General features: G+C 42.0%; 3 protein-coding genes across 4 annotated transcripts; 1 reads left to right on the top strand and 2 right to left on the bottom strand.

Moving 5' to 3' along the window:
- Positions 1-3,679: 3,679 nt before the first annotated feature.
- Positions 3,680-8,754, bottom strand: LOC126391314 (transcription factor HES-7.1-A-like). 2 transcript variants are annotated; one of them, XR_007570075.1, is made up of 4 exons: positions 5,798-8,754; positions 5,486-5,578; positions 4,231-5,115; positions 3,680-4,101 (listed from the first exon to the last, which is right to left on the bottom strand). XR_007570075.1 is itself a non-coding variant. In XM_050045992.1 (4 exons), the coding sequence occupies exons 2-4, from the start codon at positions 5,840-5,842 to the stop codon at positions 4,564-4,566; spliced, it is 690 nt and encodes a 229-aa protein (XP_049901949.1). In that variant the 5' UTR covers positions 5,843-5,916; positions 7,970-8,754; the 3' UTR covers positions 3,682-4,563. The 2 variants fall into 2 exon arrangements, 1 of the variants encoding a protein (XP_049901949.1); XM_050045992.1 differs by having other exon boundaries at positions 3,682-5,115; positions 5,798-5,916; positions 7,970-8,754.
- A 128-nt stretch (positions 8,755-8,882) lies between these two features.
- On the bottom strand, positions 8,883-18,259 carry pbx2 (pre-B-cell leukemia homeobox 2). The gene is made up of 8 exons (XM_050045990.1): positions 17,955-18,259; positions 17,241-17,314; positions 15,743-15,987; positions 14,821-15,011; positions 13,451-13,586; positions 13,092-13,233; positions 12,380-12,474; positions 8,883-9,652 (listed from the first exon to the last, which is right to left on the bottom strand). Exons 1-8 carry the CDS (start codon positions 18,194-18,196, stop codon positions 9,572-9,574), a joined length of 1,206 nt encoding a protein of 401 aa, XP_049901947.1. The 5' UTR covers positions 18,197-18,259; the 3' UTR covers positions 8,883-9,571.
- A 519-nt stretch (positions 18,260-18,778) lies between these two features.
- On the top strand, positions 18,779-21,924 carry LOC126391313 (G-protein-signaling modulator 1). The gene is made up of 5 exons (XM_050045991.1): positions 18,779-19,139; positions 19,545-20,081; positions 20,375-20,540; positions 20,800-21,053; positions 21,247-21,924. The coding sequence occupies exons 2-5, from the start codon at positions 19,563-19,565 to the stop codon at positions 21,385-21,387; spliced, it is 1,080 nt and encodes a 359-aa protein (XP_049901948.1). The 5' UTR covers positions 18,779-19,139; positions 19,545-19,562; the 3' UTR covers positions 21,388-21,924.
- The last annotated feature ends 379 nt before the right edge of the window (positions 21,925-22,303 follow it).

Below are 22,303 nucleotides of genomic sequence, written 5' to 3'. Positions count from 1 at the left end.
TTTGTTGTTGTTGTGACTCTTAATTCCTGCAGTTTGACAGACTGCTCCAGTTTCAAAGTTAAAAATTGCACACATCAGTGGAAAGTGTCAGACTATTATTGTTAAAACACTAAAATAAAGTTAGAAATAAAAACATAAATACATTTATTCTCTACTTCAACATTTTCTTTCTTCTTTTAATAATCTATGTTTAACACATTTGACAAGAAGAATGCAGACTGAAGGACGCGCCAAAAGACCCTTAACTAATCTGCAGGCACGTGCCGCTGCCCAGAGTGTCCGCAGCACGCGCCTGTGAAAGGTGTCACCAGCTCGTGTCACACATATTTACATATGTGAGGGAAAGCGACAAACATCCGCCAAAACAGCGTGAAGCTCAGACAAATGACCGTGGGCGACTTGTTACATCTTTGTTGGAGGCAGAAACGGGACATGTCCTCAGGGCAACACTGTCAGAGGAAAAAAAGGAGAGGTAACCCCCTCAAAAATATCTGAGCGATGATTCAGTGTCTCACTGATGATCGAGGTTCCCAGAAATTCTATTAAATATGCAACGAGGATAACTGTTACAACGTGCGTAAAATCCATTATTCTATTCGCCGATCTGAAATTGTTCGTCTCTTTGGGTATGAATGAAAAACAAAACAAAGTCAAAAACTACAACCCAAGGTTAAATATATGTTCTTCTAGTCAAAACATGTTTATTAATATACAGAAGACCTGCAGAATCTTCTGGTGACAGCACCTATGTGTCAGCTACGTGTCAGGCGTGCGTAAAAGCTAATTTTACGCACGGCTTTGCAAATACATGTGAATCAATTGCTTTAAAACCAAATAGTGGCAAATTTCACCATGACATTCTGAGAGGCAACGCGTGGGAACCCGAAATCAACTTCTCCCCCCAAACACGCTTTGTTATGATGTATCGATTCTAACAGGTAATAAAGTGTGACTGCAGCTCCCTGCGTAATTTTCCCATGAGAAAGAGTTGAAGGAGCTACTCCCACATTTACCAAAATTACTGACGATTTGTCATCTCCCAAACACAGTAGATTTTTTTTTATCTAAGTTGTTGTTTCATCTCTCGAAGCATCTACCGAAAATTCTTTTACTTTCTGTTTTGAAGTACATCATATTTTGTCCAGTGTTACTGTAACCGCGACGCGCGTAAAGTCTATCCTTTTACGCGCGGCTCCTCCAAACAATGTGGTTAGTACTCGAACTAAAAAACGATAATTAGTATTTTATTTACTCTTGTTACACCCTGCAACGGTTGTTCTGAGTGCCCTGCGTGCTTGTGGGAACCTGAGAGCCACCTCTCCTCCAAGCGCACTTTGTGAATGAAGTATCAGTTTTAACAGGTAATAAAGTGAGAATGAAGCCTCCTGCTCCACGTTCCCATGATGAGAAAGAACTGAGGGACACTCTCCCACAGTCACACTTATTCAACATTTGTCTGCACGTTTCTGTGTCGACGGAAGGCCATTTGGTTATATATATATTTATTGTTATTTGGGAGGAGAACGTGGACGTTTCCATCTTTCTCCTTGCAACATTATGACAGTTGATCTTGGTGCGCATCGCTGATGTAAGCAGGTCGTTTCGCAGTGATGGAATAAGTCAGATCCTTTACTTAAGTAGACTCCTGTCTTAGATGTATTCCACACATCGACTACGGGAACAAATCGTGTCTCTTTCTTATTCAATAAACTCTGAAACTCACTAAACTCTTAGAGACAGACACGCGCAGCTTCAGCAGCACGAGACCACTTCACACCTAATTTAAACGCGCCAGCTGAGTAAAGCTTAACAACAGAATGAATGAATTAAAAACACGGTAACAGCTGTAACAGACTGCATGTTCTTCATATATACATACATGTACACATTTCTGCACTCTAACTCGTCAGCCCAGTGAAAATAAAAAGTAAAATACTCGTTGAGCTGAGTTAAGATGACTGTGTTTTTGTAACCTGCTAATTTATCAGCTGTAACGTTTTCGGCACGTGCCAAGGCCTTCATTTGGAAAGACATGATACACATGTCCCAGACAAACTTTACATATCTTCGCAATAAATCACAACGATGATCCAGTGATAAGACGACCATAGAGCCACACGCCAATAGAATCTGTTGCCTTAATAATTTAGTCAGAGACTATTTGACATCCGAGTACCAAATAAATGTATCACAGTTAACTTGGTGGATGGATAACAGCAGTAATCTGTGCTCACAATAAACCACAACACTGTCACATTACAACGAGTACATGTAGACTGATGGAGGCCTAATACTTATCGTCAGGACACATTTACCAAGTCAGTGCTCAGAATCAACTCAGCTGACAAATATGTGTTAGAGAAGTAACATGACGGAGCAACTCGGTGCGTAATTTGCATTTCAGTGACCAGTGTGTCTGAAGTGTGTCTGTGGGAACCTGAAAGCTCGCAGTCCTCCACACACTTCTTTTAATGATGTACTAATACTAACAGATAATAAAAGTGCAAATGGGCGCTGAGCTCTGCTTTTCCCACGAGGAAGAGACAGAAAACTGTCTCACATGTCTCTTGTGCTGTCTCACATGAGTGATATAAAGAAATGTAACAGCTTAACTGTAGGAACTGCTGTTGGTGATCAATACGTTAAAAAATATAATAAAAAGCAATAATAACAGTCACATTTTATTTTAAGTATTGACTTTTTGTTAAACATGACGTTATTTTACTGAAGGAGCTGATGCTATTTCCTCTCTAGTTTGGATTTGTGTCAACATTTATGTTCAGCTTAACCAAGGAGACAAAATTCCTTAAATAAGGGCGAATGTGTGATTCTTAATAACTGGAATTAACCATATGGCCCAATGATTAAGTCAAAAACATCATTAACATGACTGCTGGACTCCTGCTCCATTAATTCTTGGTAACTAACTAAATATACATGAGATTTCTAGCTGATAAGATGTGGCGTTTTTATATTGTTTTCAAATAGTACAAATATTGTTTTTCTTTTCAGAGGAAACATCTCAGAAATCAGACGGCAATAATGAGACAACTGTCCTCTGAGTGTGACTGATCTTCAAAGGGCTGCAGGAGGTGTTAAAACACGTTTTGTTTCCTGTGAATTTACACCGGACACGCGCAGAAGACAAATGGCCTGTGAACAGCTGGGGGCGATGTCAGTGACAGAGTGAATACTAACTACTATGAAAACAAACGTGGACATGATCTGAGAGGGTTTCAGATCATTTTCATTTTTTAAATGTTTGTTTTTGACGTGTAGTCGTACCTGACAGAAACGCAGGCTGTGGAAAGCCTCGACAAATTAATCCACTTGTAAAAGCTGTGAATTTTAGTGCTGTAGCTTAAGTTTGAAAGGGACTCTGCAGTAACATCGCCAATATACTATAATCAATGCAGTTATATACGAAATGACAAAACAAATAATTGCATTTTTAGGAGCAGAACATTTTTGACTTCTTCAAGATCAAAATATGTAGATTGAAGCACACTGTGCCAGAGCTGTATGCTGCAAGTGAATCTGTTTTATAGTTGTATAATTTAATTTGTTTTTATTTTATTTTATTTTAGGTGAATCTGTCTCACAGGCTGCTCTGGGCTATATTAACTTTTTCCCCTTTATTACTGGTTTGATATTGAGTCATCAGACTGAGTGAATGATGTGTGAACAGGGCTATCTTTGATGTCTTTGAAGTGAGAACTGCTGCTAAACTCTTTCTCCTCGTGGTCAGACTTTACACCTGGAGGATGCAGCTCTGCAGGAGGCCATGCTTCACACCTCTGACTCCAACTAAAGAGAGCTGTCAACGTCAGCACAAACAAAAGGCCTGCAGCCTGCATCCAAAATAATCAAGTGACACCATGCTTTTACGTTTTAAGAAAAGTTTTTATTATAAAAAAGAGAATAGTTCTCGCCATAGGGAGACATCCAGAATAAATTAGTGTGCAAAATAGACAAGATATATGGAATACAAGATGTTCACACACACACAGGTGTCATGAATGCCCGCAGACATCATGGCACTCAGGTGACTGTGAGGGGCTGCATGGGGCTCTCCCAGCCTCGAACCCTCAGGTCCCACACCTGGAAATGTGATGGATGGACACTCAATCATTATCCACTTCAGTGACTTGAATCATGGCAGCAGATGTAGCAGAGGAGTTTAGCAGAATGTGAAGGAGGACAGAAACTCTTCAGCTCCATTATACTCACCTCTGAACTCGCTGTTTAGCACAGCAGCAGTGTGTCCCAGTCTGGGAGAGTCCCTGCGCCTGCAGGCAGAAGAGATGGCTGCCCCACTGACTGCGAGTCGTGAGTCAACCCTATCACACATACAGCACATGCACAAATGACTTTTTTTTTTACATTATTTACAGACTTTGAGTGTGAATACCAAAACTGTTAGGAGTTATCAGAGGACCAGAGGTCGTTGTTCACAATGCAATGCAAATATTCATTCAGGAACAGCACAGTTGGCATCAGCGAATATTAATCAAATGTTAGAGTCTTTAAAAAGTTCAGTTTCAGGAGGCCACTGTCTGGTGATCAGGGCCATGGCCTCCACAAAGTCTGGTTGATCGGGCAACTCTGAGACGGGCTCTGTTTGCCTGCTCCGCTCTCCACCCTGACCTCAACCTGACTGTGTCTCTGAGCCTGTTGGGGGGACACCTGCTGGGCTGGAAGCCGGTACGGATGCGCATTTAACGCTCGTGTATGCAGTCTTTGCTTGGACCTTTGCTTCAGCATCCGAAGAATGGACTTTGTGCGTGGCAGAGAGCTGCAGGAACGGGCTTCAGTTCTTCTTTGGGCGCCTGCAGAATCAGAGTCTGGACGGGAAAGGCGAGCAACAAAAGACGCATTCAGGGCTGCTCCGAGCCACAGGCCTTTCCCCTCGGGTCCCAGGAACTGAGTAGCTTTCTGCAGGCAGGTGGAGAAGCCGTCCTGGAAAGAGTGTTTCTTGCCTCCTCGTCCACCACCACCCCCACCACCAATGACACCACCTCCAGCTCTTGTCTTGTCTCCTTTGGCGGTGTTCTGCAGGAAGAGGACTGTGTGCTCGAGTATCTCAGCTTTCTCCACCCTGTGCTGAGTCCCGCCCTGCATGGAAACACCAGTATGAGTTAATGGAGTATGCTGGCTTAAATAAGAAAAAACAAAAGAAACAAGGGAATAAACGCTTACATATTACGCGTGTGTAAACAGCCATGCGTAAAATTACAGAAAACAAAGTGTTTGAGATGTTAACTAAGAATTAAAGAAATTTAAGACTGATTTTTTTTTTTCAATTAAATCAGCTAACGTGGCTTAACGTGGAAAACTGTGAATTTGCTTTTAGCACAAAAAGTGGGAAAGCATAGCCAATTCAGAAATCTGGGCAACATGGACAGTAAATGGTGGAAGAATTTAAAACATTTGTATTTATAATTTTAGTTTACAGGATTTTAGTTTATTCATTTATTTAGCTTACCGGTGGCTCAGGTTCCTGCAGCATGGTCCTCAGACGCTCCAGGCTGCGGTTCATCCTCTCCCTGCGGCGTTTCTCCACCTGAGATTTTATTAACTAGAAGAAGAAAAAAAAACATTGTGGGGATAAACCAAATAAAAAGTAGCGGTTGACTCAATTTAATTAAATTAGAAATGATTAAAACGTTTTCTTCCCAGCTTATAGGTCAGTGTTTCAACCGCTTTATTTATTTTATTTAAGTATCAAAGTAACAGTCGTTGTCTATAGTCTACATAAAAACAATTTGTAAACATATATTAAGATTTTTTTTTTTACCTTTCTATTGTTTGTTGCATCCTCTGTTTCCTGTAACACTCTCATTGTAGCCAGTGGTCCAGTGCGGTCTGTCCGTATCCAGTTGTAAAAGATGAGCGATGTTCCGTCACAGTCTGCAACTGATCAGGTAATGAAGTTTTTGTCCCAGGCTGCTTCTTTTACTTTCTCCCAGCCAGTCCCTCAGACTCCTCCCATCACCCGAACAAACTTTACAACCCCAACTCCCCCAGCAACCCCCAACCCCTCTTCTCGGCTGCTGATTTATTTTTATTTTTTTAATTCACGCTACTTTAAACTCTGACAATTTAATGATCTAAGGTCTTTATCTAACCATCATACAACAAACGAGCTTGTACTTAAAATACAAGTAAAAAAGACAAATAAAAAGACAAGATGGCATAAAACCTTACATATTACGCGTAAAACCGTGCGTAAACCCATGCGTAAAACCACGGAACATACAGAATTTGAGATGATTCCTTAAAATCTAAAAAACTTAAGTCAAGATTTGTTTTATTTGGAATGAAATCAGTGTTGTTTAACATGAAAAAGCAAGTACCTTGTAATTGGCAACCTTGCCTTACTGTCTCCCCACACGCCAGTGATTCATAAGAATGTGAGCATTGTTTTTTGCATTACAAAAACAAGCACACCAAGAGGTGAAAAAATAATTTACAAACCTTTACAAGAACTGTACATGGAGGACGAATTCACAACATTAAAATGAATAATTTTAGTTTTTCACCACACTGTAGTGCGGGTATATTGGGATGTTTTTGCACTTTCATTGTATTTATATCCCCTAATGTATTCCAGATGGATTTGTTTAGAGTTATCCTGTGAGATCAGTCGCCTAAAATGTTTCAGGGCTGGACAATGAAACCACTTGGATGCAGTAAAGTCAGTGCAGCTGCGCCTCTGAGAGCGTGTGCGCCGTGAGGTGCGAGTCACTGGATGAGTTTGCACTTCTATCCATCTGTGCAGCTGGTTTACTAATGCTCCACAACCTGTGACATCTTCTGTCCATGATGGCGTTTCTGGTACGAAACTGAGAAATGATACCCTTGTGTATTCTTTTGTCAAAATCATTGTTGAGATGTGGTTCACCAACATCACTTTTGAGTGGTTATGTTTCTACTAAATATCCTTTCTTCCTTTCTTCCTCCCTTCTATAAACTGCGCGCTCACTTACGGTGAGTGCTGACACTTTGCCATTCACACTTTTGACGCCTTTGCATTTGTTAGTCAGTCCGCAGGGTGAAGGTGCAGCAGTGGTTACCATTCTCTATTCACACCTCCGTGTCACAATAGACCACGCGTGCCATTTGGGCAGCTGTCTCGTGCTGGCGCGCCGTTTAGCGCCACAGTTGTTCGACATTTGCTCGTGGAAACCCTTTGATGTTGCCAGGCGACCGTGGGAAAGCAGAGAGACAGTGGCGACACACACGTGGCAGCTTTTTGAACAAGTGGTTTGGGTCGGAGGGCCCTCAGGGCTCCTTTACAGATGTAGATTAATTAATAGCCTTGATTGCATTATAGCTGAGGCTCATGAATCCCACTGTGTTTAGGTCCACACGCCACACCACAACACCCCATCTCATCTTCAGTTTGGAGAAGGAGGTGGTCTATTTTCTGTAGAAACCTTGGTACTATTAAAAGTCTCCAGCTCCACATGAAAACAACTTTTTTTCTTGATTATTATATTTGAACTGTAGCTGACTGCTTTGTGATGTCTGGGGCTCTGTGCATATTTAGTATGTTGTGTATATGAATTGTATCTGAAGTCGTTTTATCCTATCTTTAGGATGAACACCTGTCCAGGGACAACACATGAAAATGTACCTTTTAGACATACTGTGGCTCATTCAGTTCTTTTTTTCTGTTATCACTGACCTCGTCAAATAAACTTATGTAATAAAAAGTTGATACATTTGGGAATACACACCATGTCAGCACAATATAAACTACATGTTGAATTTAATGCGATACTTGATTTTGACACAGAACAGCTGCATCAGACAGAGCAAGACAAGGTTATTATGCAGAGTCTGCCTTGGTTGATATTCTGCTAAAAGTGGTGCAAATTCTCCAACACATTTTAAATAAACATACAACTCAAACCTTAAAGGGACAGTTCACCCCAAAATCAAAAATACATATTCTTCCTCTTACCTGCAGTGCTATTTATCAGTCTAGATTATTCTGTTGTGTTGGAGATATCAGCCGTAGAGACGTCTGCCTCCTCTCCAGTATAATGGAACTACATGGCACTCAGCTTGTGGTGCTCAAAGTCCTGAAAAACATACATACATACAAAATCATCTTGAAGCAATTAACAGCAATGTCTCTTTCCAGAAATTATAACCTGGTTACTCAAGATAATCTACATACCTTGTTGTGAGCAGGTTCATGTGTATTTTCTTTCTACCAAACATCACCCACCAGTTGTATCACTGCGCAGAAAGAAGCTACTCAGCGGCCTCCGCTTGTGACAGCACGAGATGTAAAGATGAATGGCATCCTCCTTGACAGAGCTGTCTTGTTAGCGCAGCTGAAATCGCCAACGCTCAGCAACTCACATCAAAACAATCTAGACTTATTGGTAGCCGCACAGGTAAGAGGAACTATGTATTTTTGATTTGGGGGTGAGCTGTCCCTTTAATTTTTTGTGCAGTTTCCTGCTTTCCCCAGTTGATAGTTCAACCTTGCACCAATACACTGGATAATACAATGAGTCATGGTTAACAGTCAGCCTATCGTTACTGTTGTGTACTGTAAATTAACAAACAATTTGACGGCACCCCTGCAGGCACTGAGGACCACACAGGGGTCGCGAATCCCTTGTTGAAGACCCAGGCAATAAATCAAATTCCTTTTACTTCTGTTGCATTGATGGAAAAGAGACACAAACATGTCAAAAACTGGGCAAATAAAACAAACTATTTGCGTGGCTGAATACATTTGTGAGGTAATGTTTGGTATCTTTTGTAATTTGAGTGAACTAGCCCTTTAATACTGGCCCGTTTTATACTTCAAGCCTTTTGACCTCTTCACTCAGCACAAACCTGGATCGATCACCATCTGGTTGTGAATACAGAGAGTCTTTATTGTAAAAGAGGTAGAGAGAATACAGGTGTTTCACTGTACAGAAAAAAGACAGCACTGTTGATATACTCATTCAAACCACTGATATGGACTCACACACGCCTCATTCACTTTACAGGGACACATAAGCCCAGTAGAAAAAACAACAACAAAACAAACAAAACAGAGAAACAAACACACAAAATCTTTGGATTTTTCTCTATTGTCCTCTCATTCACTAAATGCATTCTCTCTTTCTGAACTGTGAAATTGAAAATAGTTATAGCGCTAATAATAAAACAGCAATAATATTAATAATAATGATATAGTGTGCTAAAACAATGATAATGCTGTCCCCAGCCGCCCCTTCCCAACCACAAACACACACCTCAGTAACATGTCAAAAGTAGTGGAAAACAAACCCTACAACCATGATAATAAAACCACACCTGCATGCACACGACACACACACACATTTTCACTCTTCCATCCGTGCACTCAGCTGATCATACAAACATAATAATGACCCACGCTGAGCAGTTAGAAAAGAAAAAAAATGTACATTTTAAAATAACCAAACCAAACAAACAACGTACAAAAACAACTGCAGCCAAGTGGGAAGTGTGATATCATTCTTTCTGTCTTTTCCGTCGTCAATCTTTCCGTCGCTGTCGTTCTGTGCCAGTGGGCTCAGTCAGAGTTTTCCGAGTGGTCGGTGTGGGGCGAGGCGCCGGACGGGGGCGAGTTTCGACCCTGCCAGTTCCCGTTAGCCTGAGGAATCGAAAGAAAAACAAAGAAACAAATAGTTAGAGGACAACACGTGACTTAAGTCTGCTTTGTACTTCTGTCATCGTGTCATTTTTCAGCACATCAGTTGTTTTTATTAGATTGACCAACAAAGGCGCACACTTAACAGTACTGCAAACTACTCTAAACAATCTCAAGATGTTTCCTGAGTAGCTGCTGTCACAGGAAATACATTCAAGAAGGCTTGAAACTAATCTGAGATAGATAATCCATCACGATAAACACTGGTTTTGTTAAAGTTATGTTACATTTCAAAGCAGTGCAGCTGACAGCAACTTCTCTTTGTTGGTGCTTTTAGGAGCTTATTGGAAAACACTGACATCCAAGACCTGAGAGCTGGGTGCTGTAGTCAGCTGCTTACCAGCCACCTGTTCAGTGTTTGATGACAGACTTGCACAAAGCAATTTTACAAAAAAACATCTTCTAACATGAGATGATCATGTTGACTGTGACAAGCAGGTTTCAACTCTCTCCAAGTTTCAAGCAAAAGTGCCGCACATTCATTCAAAACTCAGCTGCCCGGATCATCACCCGCACCAAATCATCCGCCCACATCACCCCCATCCTCATCCAACTACACTGGCTCTCTGTTCAGTACCGAATTGACCACAAAATCCTTCTGCTCACCTTCAACACCTCCACAACCCAGCCCCGACCTATCTCTCTGAGTAGTACACCTCCCCACTCCCATCACTCTTCGGGGGCGATCACACAGAAATGAGACGCTAGAGACGTGGAAGCTTGAAACGCTGGAAGCGCTTATTCAATGCGCGCTAGCTACTGGCGTCTGACGCTCAAAAAGTTGAAAATATTTTAACTTTTCAGCGTCTACGCGCGTCTAAAAAGACGCGTCTACAAACATGCCCGTCTAAAAAGATGCCGGAAAAACGCGCGTCTAAAAAGACACTTGAACGCCAGTCAGATGCGCAGTATCATAGGAAAACAATGGTTTTACTGGCGTCGCATTTCTAGCGTTTCATCTCTGTGTGATTGCTCCCTGCCTCTGCTGGTCTCCTGACTATTCCCACCTCACGCCTCAGCATGATGGGTGCCAGGGCTTTCAGCTGCACTGCCCCAGGCTCTGGACCTCCCTACCTCCATACATTATCACAGCAACATGTTTGCCAACTCATGTATTTTGCTCTGTATGTTATTTTATGCTCTTTACGGTGACCTTGGGTGTTTTGAAAGGCGCCTTTTTAAATAAAATGTATTATTAATATTAAATAAATGTATTATTTGATGGTTCCAGCTTCTCAAACGTGTGGATCTGATGCTTTTCCTTCTCTTATAGAGTTGCTGGGATGATGTTTTTTATGTGAACGTCCATTAAGTTAGCCTATCATGATTCCCTTGACAAAAAGTCAATGGGATTTGTTTCATTGGATTATTGCAGAAAATAAGTTTACAATTCTTACACATTATTTTCAGTATTATACTCTTCACTAATGGACACGTTCATGATTTTTGAAGAGTAAAAAAATTGCCAGAAGTAAGGCTATAAACAAACGACACCACTGTCGCGTTACTTCAACGTCATCACCACCACCACAAGGCTGCAAAGCCACGTTCAGTGTGATGACGCTCTGTATTCTCATTCAACAGCTCATGAGCAGCCACCTTTTCTATGACACATAAAAGCTACAAAATTAATGAGTGGGGTATTTACTGACGTTTTGTATGTTGTACAACAAAACCTGAAAATCTCTTACGCTCATGTTCGCTGCCTAGCTGCTAAGTCAGCAGTTGTAGCATGGCTACATGCATTAGCCTCCCCCTTTGCACTTTCATCGGTGGTTTCTGGGGTGGACGATATGTCAGAGTGTCTTGTTGGAAAACTAACAGAATGATCTATCGTGGCTCACAAGAATGTTCGTACGCTTGGAATAATAATCGAGCTAATTGGCCAATATGTTGGCAGCCACCTTTTCTAAGACACATCAAAACTACAAAATTAACAAGTGGGGTATTTACTGTCATATTTTATGTTGTGCAACAAAATGTGAAAATATCTTACACTCGTGTTAAACACAGATCTTATTTCAGGCACCCAAATCTCATCCAAAAAACCCACTGACTTCAAGACGAGGGAACCAGAAGTTCAAACATGCTAACTCTTGTTTTAGGACTCATTCCTGCACCACTCTATATAACAGCAAACTAAGTATTTGGGGATTTTTGACTGCCGGTCAGACAAAACAAGACATCTGATAATGTCACCTTCAGCTCCAGAAAACTAAGTGACAGACATTTTCACATTTTGTTTTGTATTTTATAGACCAAATGATTAATTGACAATGAAAATAAAAGTCAGCTGCAGCCCTAGTTGGTGCTAATGTAAATTATCTACCATGAAAGCTGCTGATAAAGAACAACTGAAATCCTAGATATCATAAACAATCAATGTCCCTTAAAGGCTGGAGTTACTCTATATTTTTCTTATTGTCAACAAATCTCATGAACAGATCAAAACCAACAGCGTTTTCATCTCTGTGGCGTGTGTTCATCATTATGAAGGAACATGTCATCCAGGGATGTATTCTTAACAGTTTTAGGACAATAATGGAGCTCTGTGACACAGAGGAATAAGATGTATCACTTGTTCATGTGATTTGTTGACAGAAAAATCCACAAAGTCACCAGCATTATTATTCAAATGTTTGTAACTGCTTCATGAGTGATGTGAAGTACCTGCACTCCCATTTGGTAAGCAGAGTGCTCGCCGTTCACAGGTGGAACCCCGAGGAACAGGTCAGCTGATCCGGACAGAGAGAAGGACCCAGACCCTAAAGAAAGACAAGACAAGAGAGCAACCTCAGTATGCACTAATAATAATAATAATAACCCTGTTTTACATATAGATATTACTTGTTCTTACATTGCCGTTAAATGTTAAGAGTCAGGATGTCTTTCAAAAGGGAACAAAGACCCACAACTTGCAAAAATATGAGAAAAAATTCTCTATATTAAAGCCTCAATTAGCAACCTGCCCACAGTGACTTACTGCTTCAGCTTTCACTTTATGATTCACACACGAGCTGCCCAGCTAATCCAAATCAATAGCAAACTAAGCTGTGGCAAGAAAGGTGAGGCTCGCAGCAACACAGCAGGCAAGTTACAGAAGGAAAGATAATTACAAGTTACTAAGGGTGAGTTAATTGTGAGGATAATTGTGCTGCAGACCAGTTCAGACACACACCAAAGCTGGTGTTACTGTCCTGATTGCAAAATCGTCTTTGTTCCAACATTTTAGTTTCCTTAGCCTCGGGTTACACATTGTGTTCAGGTTCAGCCATATAATTGACAAGTTGTGGACAGGGACAAACTGGTAAACAGGCAGAGAAGGGGGGAAGTGCCTCGAGGTGAGCAGTTTCACACTGTAGCTATCCTTGTCTTTTGTTACCTGTGGAGTTGGGAGTGTGCGGGGAATCGTCGCCCTGTCTGCCCCCTAAGGCTGTCTTCATGGCATAAAGATTGGCCTCCTCTTGGAACTTGCCAATGTTTTTCTTGTAGCGGATTCTCTTGTTGCCAAACCAGTTGGAGACCTGTCAGGAAAACAACAATGCCAGCCTCAGTGTACACTCTAGATCGAACACATATAAATACTTAAGCAAGCTGTTATTGATGAATTACGTGTCTTTAAGATTGAGAACAGAAATCCTGCTACTTTATATGCCCACTATGGCTAAAACTCCATTACACAGCTTAAGAAACACAGTGTCATTCTTAGATGTTATTGTGAAACTACAGTCAGTGGTTTACCTGAGAGACAGTGATTCCACACTGTTTGGCGAGTTCCTCTTTGGCTTCTTCGCTGGGGTAAGGGTTGGACAGGTGGGAGTAGAAATACTCATTCAGGACCTCTGTGGCCTGTTTGCTGAAGTTGCGCCTTTTGCGCCTGAGGAGACACAAACACGGGAAAATATGGTGAAAAACCTGCTGTGATTTTTTTCCATCTTTTCTTTGTTATTACATTTCCACACGATCATCAGTCATGGCCTAAGGTGTGGTCAATGGTCCCACACCCTTTCTATACACTCACATATACAGGTCTAAATGGCTGCTATGTTAACAGAACCTGTTATTGGTTAGGGCTGGGTATACCTTAAATCCAATACTAAAACCATAGCGATCGTTTTGTGAACACTTTGGTTGAATTAAAGCCTCACAGCCAAATTAGTAAATCAGCCATCTTGGTTGAATTTCACTCTGTGAGCAGCTATTTCAACAAAGTAGAGCCATATTTTAGATCACATGTTGAAACGTTTCTGACATTGCTTCAGGTAGGTCTTGTTTACTTCACTTCTATGCAATAGAAGAACAGATGGCATGTATCAAAGCTTTCGTGGTGATTTGTCGGTCAAATTATGTTGGCTGGATAATATAACAGCGGCAAAGATTGGCTGCAAAAACAGAATTTGATTGACGATTATTATAATCACGCGCGACACACAGAAAAAAAGGAGACAGGCCGAATCTCTCTGAGGTGAAACTGAGCGAGCCTGAGCAGCGCTGCTCACACGTGCTGCGTGGCTGCTCTTACCTGTCATCATGAAAACCAACATGAAAAGAAAGAAGGGGCGTGACACACACGCTGACTCAGATGTTAAGCACCGAAATCTGACATAGTTTTCGACAAAGCTTTTCAAAAGCGGATAGGACCTAGACAATTCTGTTTTCAAATACCCAGCCCTACTGTCGGTAGAACGTGCTATCAAAAGTTTATCAATTTTTCCTGGAAATGTGCATAAAAAGGTGCAAATTGACATGAAATTAATTCTATACAGGGGCATATTACTGCTATTAGCCCAGAGCAATTATTTTTCACTCTTAACTTCTGGTTAAAACAAAAACATTGTCAAATTGGGAAATGTGTTGTGTTTAAAAAAATAAACATTTTGATACATTCGTCTGTTTTATTAGTATTGTATTATTTTGCAGTGACTCTTATTCATAATTTTAAACAATAATAGCTGTTGTTGTTGTTGCTGACTGCAGCTACTGTTCACCTAAAAAAGGCATGGTGCAGCCTTCTCAGAGCCACAGTGCAAGCCTACAGGGTTCAGTGCTTAAGTGCTTCAGTAGATTATCAGTGCAGTATTCCCTTAAAAACAATAATCACACGTGCGTACCTGGCATCGAGGAAGCGGGACCTCAGGATCATGACTGCCTCACAAGTGCTCTGCTTCAGCTGGGTCTGGATCGTGCTGAACTTGCGGTGGATAATGCCCACCATTCGCTCAATCTCCCGCGGAGTCACGGGCCGTGTACGCGACTGCTCCCTCAGCAGGTTCATCACGTGGGTGGTGAACTCAGTGCATGCCTGGGTGGGGGGTGCATTACACGACGGACAGTGAAAGACAGAAATGCGCAAAGAAATGAAGCTAGGTGTATTATTTCATGTTGGTTAGATGTGATCTATTGAAACCTCTTCTAAATTTTTGTGATATGGCTTCTTTTTTTTTTTTTTTAAAGTTTTTGTAGAGAAGTAAATATGTCTCAGCTTAGTATTACTGTTCTTGTCAGTAGGCATGTATAAGAATAATTACAAAAGGTCTTAGCATAAGGACATGTCCTGCTGGTAAGTGAAAAGCTCCATAAAGCAGCTTAGCTCTACACAGCTTCACTGTAGAGTGGTTGCCTCACGCATACATATGCAGCATGCCCAATGGACCACTTAAACAATTAGAAGAAGATTTTAATTCATGTTGCAAGAAGAATGTATTGTATGTTGCTGATGGGTGTAATTACAATTGTGGATTTCACAACAGATTTAAATGTTTTGAATAACAGCACACAATCAGGCTTTGGTGTAGGTTGTATGTGTGTTACTCTCATCTTACAATGCCTCTTCTCATACAGAGATATGACACTTATACCTGGCATGTTTTTATCAGAAACATAATGACAGAATTGTATTCTCCGGAAAAGCAAAGTTATGTGGCTGAACTCTAGACCTAACATGCCATTGGATTACGCTTCTGGCGAGCAGCTTTAGTGCAAGCAAGCGTGTACGGGCAATGTCAGCGCTCATCTCCTGTTGCGACACGGTACCTGCTCATACTTCTCCAGCTCAGTGTGGTAGATACTGCGAATCTGGCTCAACTTGCTTTTGTAGTCGGAGTGCTCGAGCGAGCTGTCAGGTGACATCCCTCCTGAGCTGGTGGCAGCAGACACCGCAGCTGCAGCCCCGCCGCCCTTCTCCGGGCCCGCTACGCCCTCCGCCAGCAGCATGTTGTCCAGTCGCACCAGCTGGGGATCCTGAGGCTCATCCTCCTGGGCGTTCCTCATTGACAGGCCTGTCAATGAGACAAATGTCTGTTAGTTTTGTGAGTGATATGTTAACAGAAGACTGTAAATGTGTCAAGGCACAGTCACATTACACTTCTGACCTATGAATATTCCCTCCATCTCTTGTTCACTTCAGTTGAAGCCTGTTTAGTTGTTGAATTCATGCACACATTTCCTGTTTTGGTGTAACTGGTGGGTCAAAGTTGACTTTGGTTTAACTTTGTCCTGCAAGTTTGCAGGGTTAGTCAGTAGAAACACTGATGCACTCTTCATCCCATCATCTTGTTTTGAGCATCATTCTCATATACTCACAGTTTGCAATCACTCTGTGTAATGTTTATCTATCACTCACATCAGAAAATCTTCTTTGAAGGGGCTGAGTGCAGAGAATGTCACCAGAACTTTCAATAAAGTCTTTGCAGGATTTCTTAGCATTTCTGCAAATGAAAAATGACTTTCTTTGTACAGGAAGGCTAAAATAAAATGAACGTTTACAGCATAAATAAAAATATCAAGCAGCATTAATGGTGGGGGTGGCAGTAGCTCGGTAAATAAGGACTTGTCTTGGAAGTATAGGGTTGCCAGCTCAAGTCCTTGTGCGGACCAAGCATGGAGTGTGGACTGGCAGCTGGAGAAATGCCAGTTTGCCTAGGGTGCCCCTGAGTACGGCACCAAAGCCCCAACAGCCTGCCCAAGGCCCCCTCGCTCTGACATCTCTCCATTTAATGCATGTTTAGGTCCTGTTTGTGCATGTGTGAGTACTTCAGGTCTGTGTGTATATGACAACAACTATATCTTCTTCTTCATTACCCTCTTATTTTCTTGTAAAACCAGCTATTGCAAGGAGTTGAACTACACTTAGCTCCTGTACCATACAGTTATAAAGACAATCAGCAACCTGTGACATGTATTGTGCTGCCCTGTGGGCATTGTGCATCTGTTTGTCCAGCTGTTGTCATTTGAGACTATTCTTATAACAAAAGCATTTACATAATGGCTATCTTATCACATTTATCTGCACATACTGAGCTACTGACAGCTGGAGTCAGATTCCTCCTGTGTGTGTGTGTGTGTGTGTGTGTGTGTGTGTGTGTGTGTGTGTGTGTGTGTACTTGTTTATAATTGTATTGGCTTCCCTGTCAACACACTTTAATAACTCTCCAATAAGCCAACTGCACATCAGAACTCAGCAAGGCGGATTTCAAATTCAATGCATGACAGCAGACAGAGACAACACCAAAACACTGATAAATAACGTTACCGGTTTTTTCCTTGATCTCGCACAGGACGCTGAATAATGCAGGTTTCATTCGATGACAGTTGAGTGCATGTTTCCTGTGCATAGAGAGAAGAGCGTGACTTGTAGCTAACGTTAGCATAACAGGCTAAGCTCAGGTAGAGTGACGATATGCAAATGAACCAAAACATAAACACACATTAAAAAGGGACTGAACAACTACCTTTACCGTGGCTAATTTAGCAACCGTTAGCTTCTGGCTAGCTAAGTGCTAAGGTGGCAACTGCTCACTGTTGACGTTAACGTTACGTTAGCCAGTAAGTTCGGTCGTATTTTCATTTATTTACGACATACTTAGGTGTTAATGTGAGCAGAAAATACAGTTTAAACGTTTATATTAGTGCTACCTGTTAGCTACCTATTGTATCGCTAGCTAGTTAGCCTAGCATGCTAACAATGGCTACGTTTGAGACCACCGCTGCTAAAAGACGTATGTGTTTGTAAATGACAACAAAGAGACAATTAGCATTGGCTACCATAACAGCATATGAACCCGAACAGGTGACAACAAAAGCAACTTTGTTTGCGCTAATTAGTTAACTACTGGGTAAATAATCTAAACAATAGCTGGAAGTTCAGCAAACTTTGTCACTGCGAGTCAACAAAGCGGCAAAACAAAAAAAAACAGCTGCAGCGACAATAAGGTTAAAAATATAATAAATCAAAGTTATCACCAACTTTGCTTGTGCCTCGTCCAAACTTTGGTCGGTAATGGTCATTATTTGTTGCAGTATGTCGCCGATATCTCTGCGGGTTTCATGTCCGTTTTCAGCGCCCTCGAGGCCCGAGTCCCCTCCGTCGGACCGATGCTGCGAGGGTTGGTGAACCGAGTTCAGCGCACGCATCCCGGGGTGGCCACTCATGCCGAGTCCCCGGCCGTTGGAGGGCCCGTTGCCCGTCAGAGGCTGCTGCTGCAACATCTTCAGCGACGCACAGTGGCGACGACTGCTGCCCAACTGTGCTCACAGACACACCACACAGCCTGATCCGAGGCATCGCACAAAGCAGGGTCCCCTAGCGATTGACAGATAAAGGTACAAGCCATGTAAACACACCACGGCGTGTTATCGACACTTGTTCTGAGACAACACAAGGGCAACATAGCTGCGTTAAATGTAACCACAACAACAAAACATCTGCAGCCCCTGCATTATCAGGGAGCAGAAGTGTGGTTGCGCGCTTGTGTGTCAGGAAATAACAAATAAGATATATCTAAATAAAATGGAGATTATGTGCTCTATTGTCACCCTACTTAAAAGCATCACCAGACAGATTCAGATTAAAGAAGCTGCTTTTTTAAATTCCTCTGGTTTAAGGTGATAATCTAACTTAGACAGGCTTCTCTCACTTGTCTCACTCTACTTCTCGTTTTAGCTGCAAGTCAACAGGATGTGTGCCAAAACCACAGCAGTGTCTGAAGAACTGTGCAGCCTGTTTCAACATGTTGCAGTTGGGTCTGTCATAATCAAATGAGCAGCAGCTGCGCACAGCAAGTTTGACAGCTTTAAGTTCATCTCAAATCATGGAAAGCTTTGCTACGGACTATAAACCAAAATGCATGGCCGGGATTCCTTCTGCTTTTAACGGCAATATCTCACAATAGCATGGCCTGTCAGATGCGGGCCAAATAAATAAGGGTGGGCTGTGGTAAGAGGAACAGGAAGAGAGCAGACGACAGAGAGAAGGTAGCAAGGCAGACAGAAGGGCGAGTGCTTGTCACGTCAGCATGTGAAACTCTTCATAGCAGGGGGTTTTTTTCGTCATAAAGATATTGACAAGACAAGTGACAAGCCAAAAAATGCTGTGCTCCGTCTGTGACTTCAAAAGATGATGCTTTGAAGAGACAAGGACAAAAAAATCAAGGTAAGAAAGAAATCATTGAATTTTCTATTTATTGTGTGGCAGCTTTGGGAGGGAAATAACAAGAAGTACAGTGAAAGTTTTGGCTTAATATACAACAGTTCAATCAGCAACCAGAAGCTGTTATCTCCTTTCACCATGCTGTCACACCTTTGTTATCACACAAGATATGATTCACTTTTGGATTTTCCACTTAAACATCTGCCGTCAACATGCTTCAACCTGTTAAACTGGTTTCTCATACATTTCCTCACAAGAGAAATACACAGCTGCTCTCAAGCAGTCATGTCTATTCCAAGTAACTTTAGGGTTGATACATGAGATGTTTCAAGTGTTGAAATGGGGTCCTCAAAGCCTTTGACCTAAGATCTTTGACCTCACCCCTGTTTCTGCTCATCGTCTTGCCAGGGATTGACAGTAGGATTAATGGACTGCACAGAGATCAAAGTTGAAATGGCTGAAGAAGGGCTGCTGGAGAGTCTTGTCATCACCGAAGAGGGAGACATAACCGAGAGTGTCGCTGACAAAGGGGCAGAGAGCAGTTCACTCACCGCACAGAGCTGCAGCAGAGAGTCGGGTCGGAAAGAGGAAGAGGAACACACAGGGGAGGACGAGAATGAAGAAGATATAGTGAGTAAAATGTGTTTAGAGGAGCAGAGCAAGGAGAAACAACAAGCCAACGCAGAGGATGATCAGATAGCAGAGGCTATTGTGACTGAAGAGGACAAAGCAGAGAAAACTGAGAATGATGGACAAAACAGAGGTGATAGTGAAAGAGAAGAGCACACACATGAGGTAATGGGGATTAATGAAAAACCCGAGACACCCAGTGACACAGAGAATGAAAAGATTTCACAAGATGATCCTCAAGTGGATGTAAAGAGGTTAATTTCCTCTGAGCAACAACCTGAAGGGACAGAAAACCAAGAAGAGGATCCAAAAAAGGTTCGTGGACTGTTGGTATACTACTTTGGCTTTTTCACATGCCCTGAGATTACCTCTATTGTAGCTGAAAGTATGTGTTTGAAATGTTCTTGACTTTAGCCACCATGTACTCTGTGAGGAAAACAATCTTGTGGTGGAAAAAACAGCAGGTACCATTTTGTTACAGAGCATGTGGGAGTACGTAGGAGTTAAGTGAATGTCTTTGCTGTGCCAACAAACAGTCTGTGCCACTCACTGAGAAACCTTTCCTCCCTCCTGCATACTCTTTCTGCCACCTACCCTCGTTTTCTCAGGCTCACCGGTTAACCCCTGACTTCCCGGAGGCGCTCTACGAGCTGCTCTGCACCCTCCAGGAGGGGAGACGGCTCAATGACCAACGCTGCTCCTTCAGGATGGAGAGTGGAATGAGGAGGAGGAGGTGCCACTCTGAGCCCAACACCACCAAGCCAGCCAACAGAGGTGGGAGCACCCTTCAGAAGCACTTTGTTTATCAGTGTTTACGTGATGAAACTGGTGCAGCTGTTGCATTTGTTTCCATGTAATGATGCTGACTCATGTCGATCAAGCTGAAAGAACATGAAACGACCCGTACTTAGTGACTCAAGAATGTTTTGAAACTTCTTCAACCGGCATGTTTCCATGTCTTTCCTTGACCACTGACCACTTAAAGTCTCCTGCTGTCTAACCATCAAAGCTCTTTTGTCTCATTTCTCCTCAGTGGTCTTTTCCTCCATGACTTCACTGCAGAGAGAGGAGTTCTTTGAGCTGGTGGCCACCGCTCAAGCTCGCCGACTGGATGACCAGAGGGCGCAGCTCGAAAAGTCCCAACCGGCAAAAATAAAAGCCAGAGGTTTCAGAGGCAGCATAAAGCAGCTCTCTTTTGTGAAGAGGCCTGCGCCTGCCCCTGCGCCTGCACCAGTTCCTGTGCCTGTGCCAAAAGAGGATCTGTATAACATGATTCTGACAACACAAGTAAGCACTGAACTAGTTTGCTTAGATGCTTTTATCATGACATAACAATTTTTTGTCTGAGGGAAATGTCAGATTCTTGCCAAACTACAATGTCATGCTAACTTAAGTGGAAAATGACTTACTTTTTTTTTTTTTTTTTTTTTTTTACATCATTTCCGGCATTAATTTGACCTTTTACCTTCCACCACCACAGGCCCAGGGCAGACTGGAGGATCAGCGCAGCAGGGCTCCTGGTCCCATGGACGATGAGGACTTCTTCTCCCTGCTCCTGAGGGTCCAGGGGGGACGCATGGACGAGCAGAGGACTGAATTACCATGCATGCTGCAAACCTGAGATGGAAAACAAAAAAACTGTGCAGTGAGAGCCATCCAGTATTGTAGCTTTCTTATTTTTGTTAAAACAGGATGCTTTTTGTTGTTGACTTTAATGATGCTTTATTTAAGGGAATTGTTGTCCTTCCTGATAGTGTTGGTCGGTTTTCAAGCTCTTCAGATTGTAGCAAAGAAAACGCTAATGTTTGTGCAACAGAGCTTTTAATGTGACTTGAGGGACGTTCCTGATGAGATTGTAAAGTTTACTGCTAGTTAGCGTTTTATTTCTTTCCTAGTAAACAGGATCAGTAGATATGCTTTCTTATCTTGGCAAAGTTCTTATTTTATTGAGTGTCTGCGATGAGTGGTTGAATGATTTTGTGTGTGTTCCATAATGAGGAGGAGGCCGTCTACTGATCTCTATTGTTTCTCCTTATTTGTACAGTAGACAGTAAACACACCAGGAATGTTGTCAAGGAGATAAGAGCTCCAAAGCCACACAGGGTTTGACTGTATATGGATAAATCTCCTCTATAAAATAAACTAAGTGTGTATCTGAGCCAAATGCTTTTATCCGTTTATTCAGTTTGTCTAAAATGTCAGGAGAAAAAGAGATTTAACGCGCTCAGATCTCCTCGTTATCATTATTTTTTAGATATAAAACAAACAGTAATTGCCTGTAATTGCAAGCATTTCAGCAGTGACACTAACAAGGATGTGTGAAACCTGTTCCTTTGGTTTCATCATTAATCATCATTCCCTCGCTAGGTCACATTCTCACAAACTTGCTATGATGTCTGATGTGTTTAAAACATCCAGTTGCACATAAATCAAAACATTCTCACAGGAAGAGAGGTTGTTATGTCCCATTTATGGAGCAACTGAGGCAAAGATAAAGGTGTTAATATCTCACAGAATGATGGGCTGAAAACAGGCGT

This window comes from Epinephelus moara, chromosome 6, assembly GCF_006386435.1.
Source record: "Epinephelus moara isolate mb chromosome 6, YSFRI_EMoa_1.0, whole genome shotgun sequence".
Lineage (NCBI taxonomy): Eukaryota > Metazoa > Chordata > Actinopteri > Perciformes > Serranidae > Epinephelus > Epinephelus moara.
The sequence above is the reverse complement of the archived record's forward strand: the minus strand, read 5'-3'. Positions and strand labels throughout refer to the sequence as shown.

Coding starts and splice junctions, on each gene's coding strand:
- LOC126391314 (XM_050045992.1), bottom strand. CDS start 5,842: ATGAGAGTGTTACAGGAAACAGAGGATGCAACAAACAATAGAAAG. Junction 5,579..5,797: donor ATGCAACAAACAATAGAAAG/GTAAAAAAAAAA, acceptor TTCTTCTTCTAG/TTAATAAAATCTCAGGTGGA. Junction 5,116..5,485: donor TGCAGGAACCTGAGCCACCG/GTAAGCTAAATA, acceptor GTTTCCATGCAG/GGCGGGACTCAGCACAGGGT.
- pbx2 (XM_050045990.1), bottom strand. CDS start 18,196: ATGTTGCAGCAGCAGCCTCTGACGGGCAACGGGCCCTCCAACGGCCGG. Junction 17,315..17,954: donor TTGGACGAGGCACAAGCAAA/GTTGGTGATAAC, acceptor CTCTATGCACAG/GAAACATGCACTCAACTGTC. Junction 12,475..13,091: donor GCACACTCCCAACTCCACAG/GTAACAAAAGAC, acceptor GTCTTTCTTTAG/GGTCTGGGTCCTTCTCTCTG.
- LOC126391313 (XM_050045991.1), top strand. CDS start 19,563: ATGGACTGCACAGAGATCAAAGTTGAAATGGCTGAAGAAGGGCTGCTG. Junction 20,541..20,799: donor CACCAAGCCAGCCAACAGAG/GTGGGAGCACCC, acceptor ATTTCTCCTCAG/TGGTCTTTTCCTCCATGACT. Junction 21,054..21,246: donor ACATGATTCTGACAACACAA/GTAAGCACTGAA, acceptor CCACCACCACAG/GCCCAGGGCAGACTGGAGGA.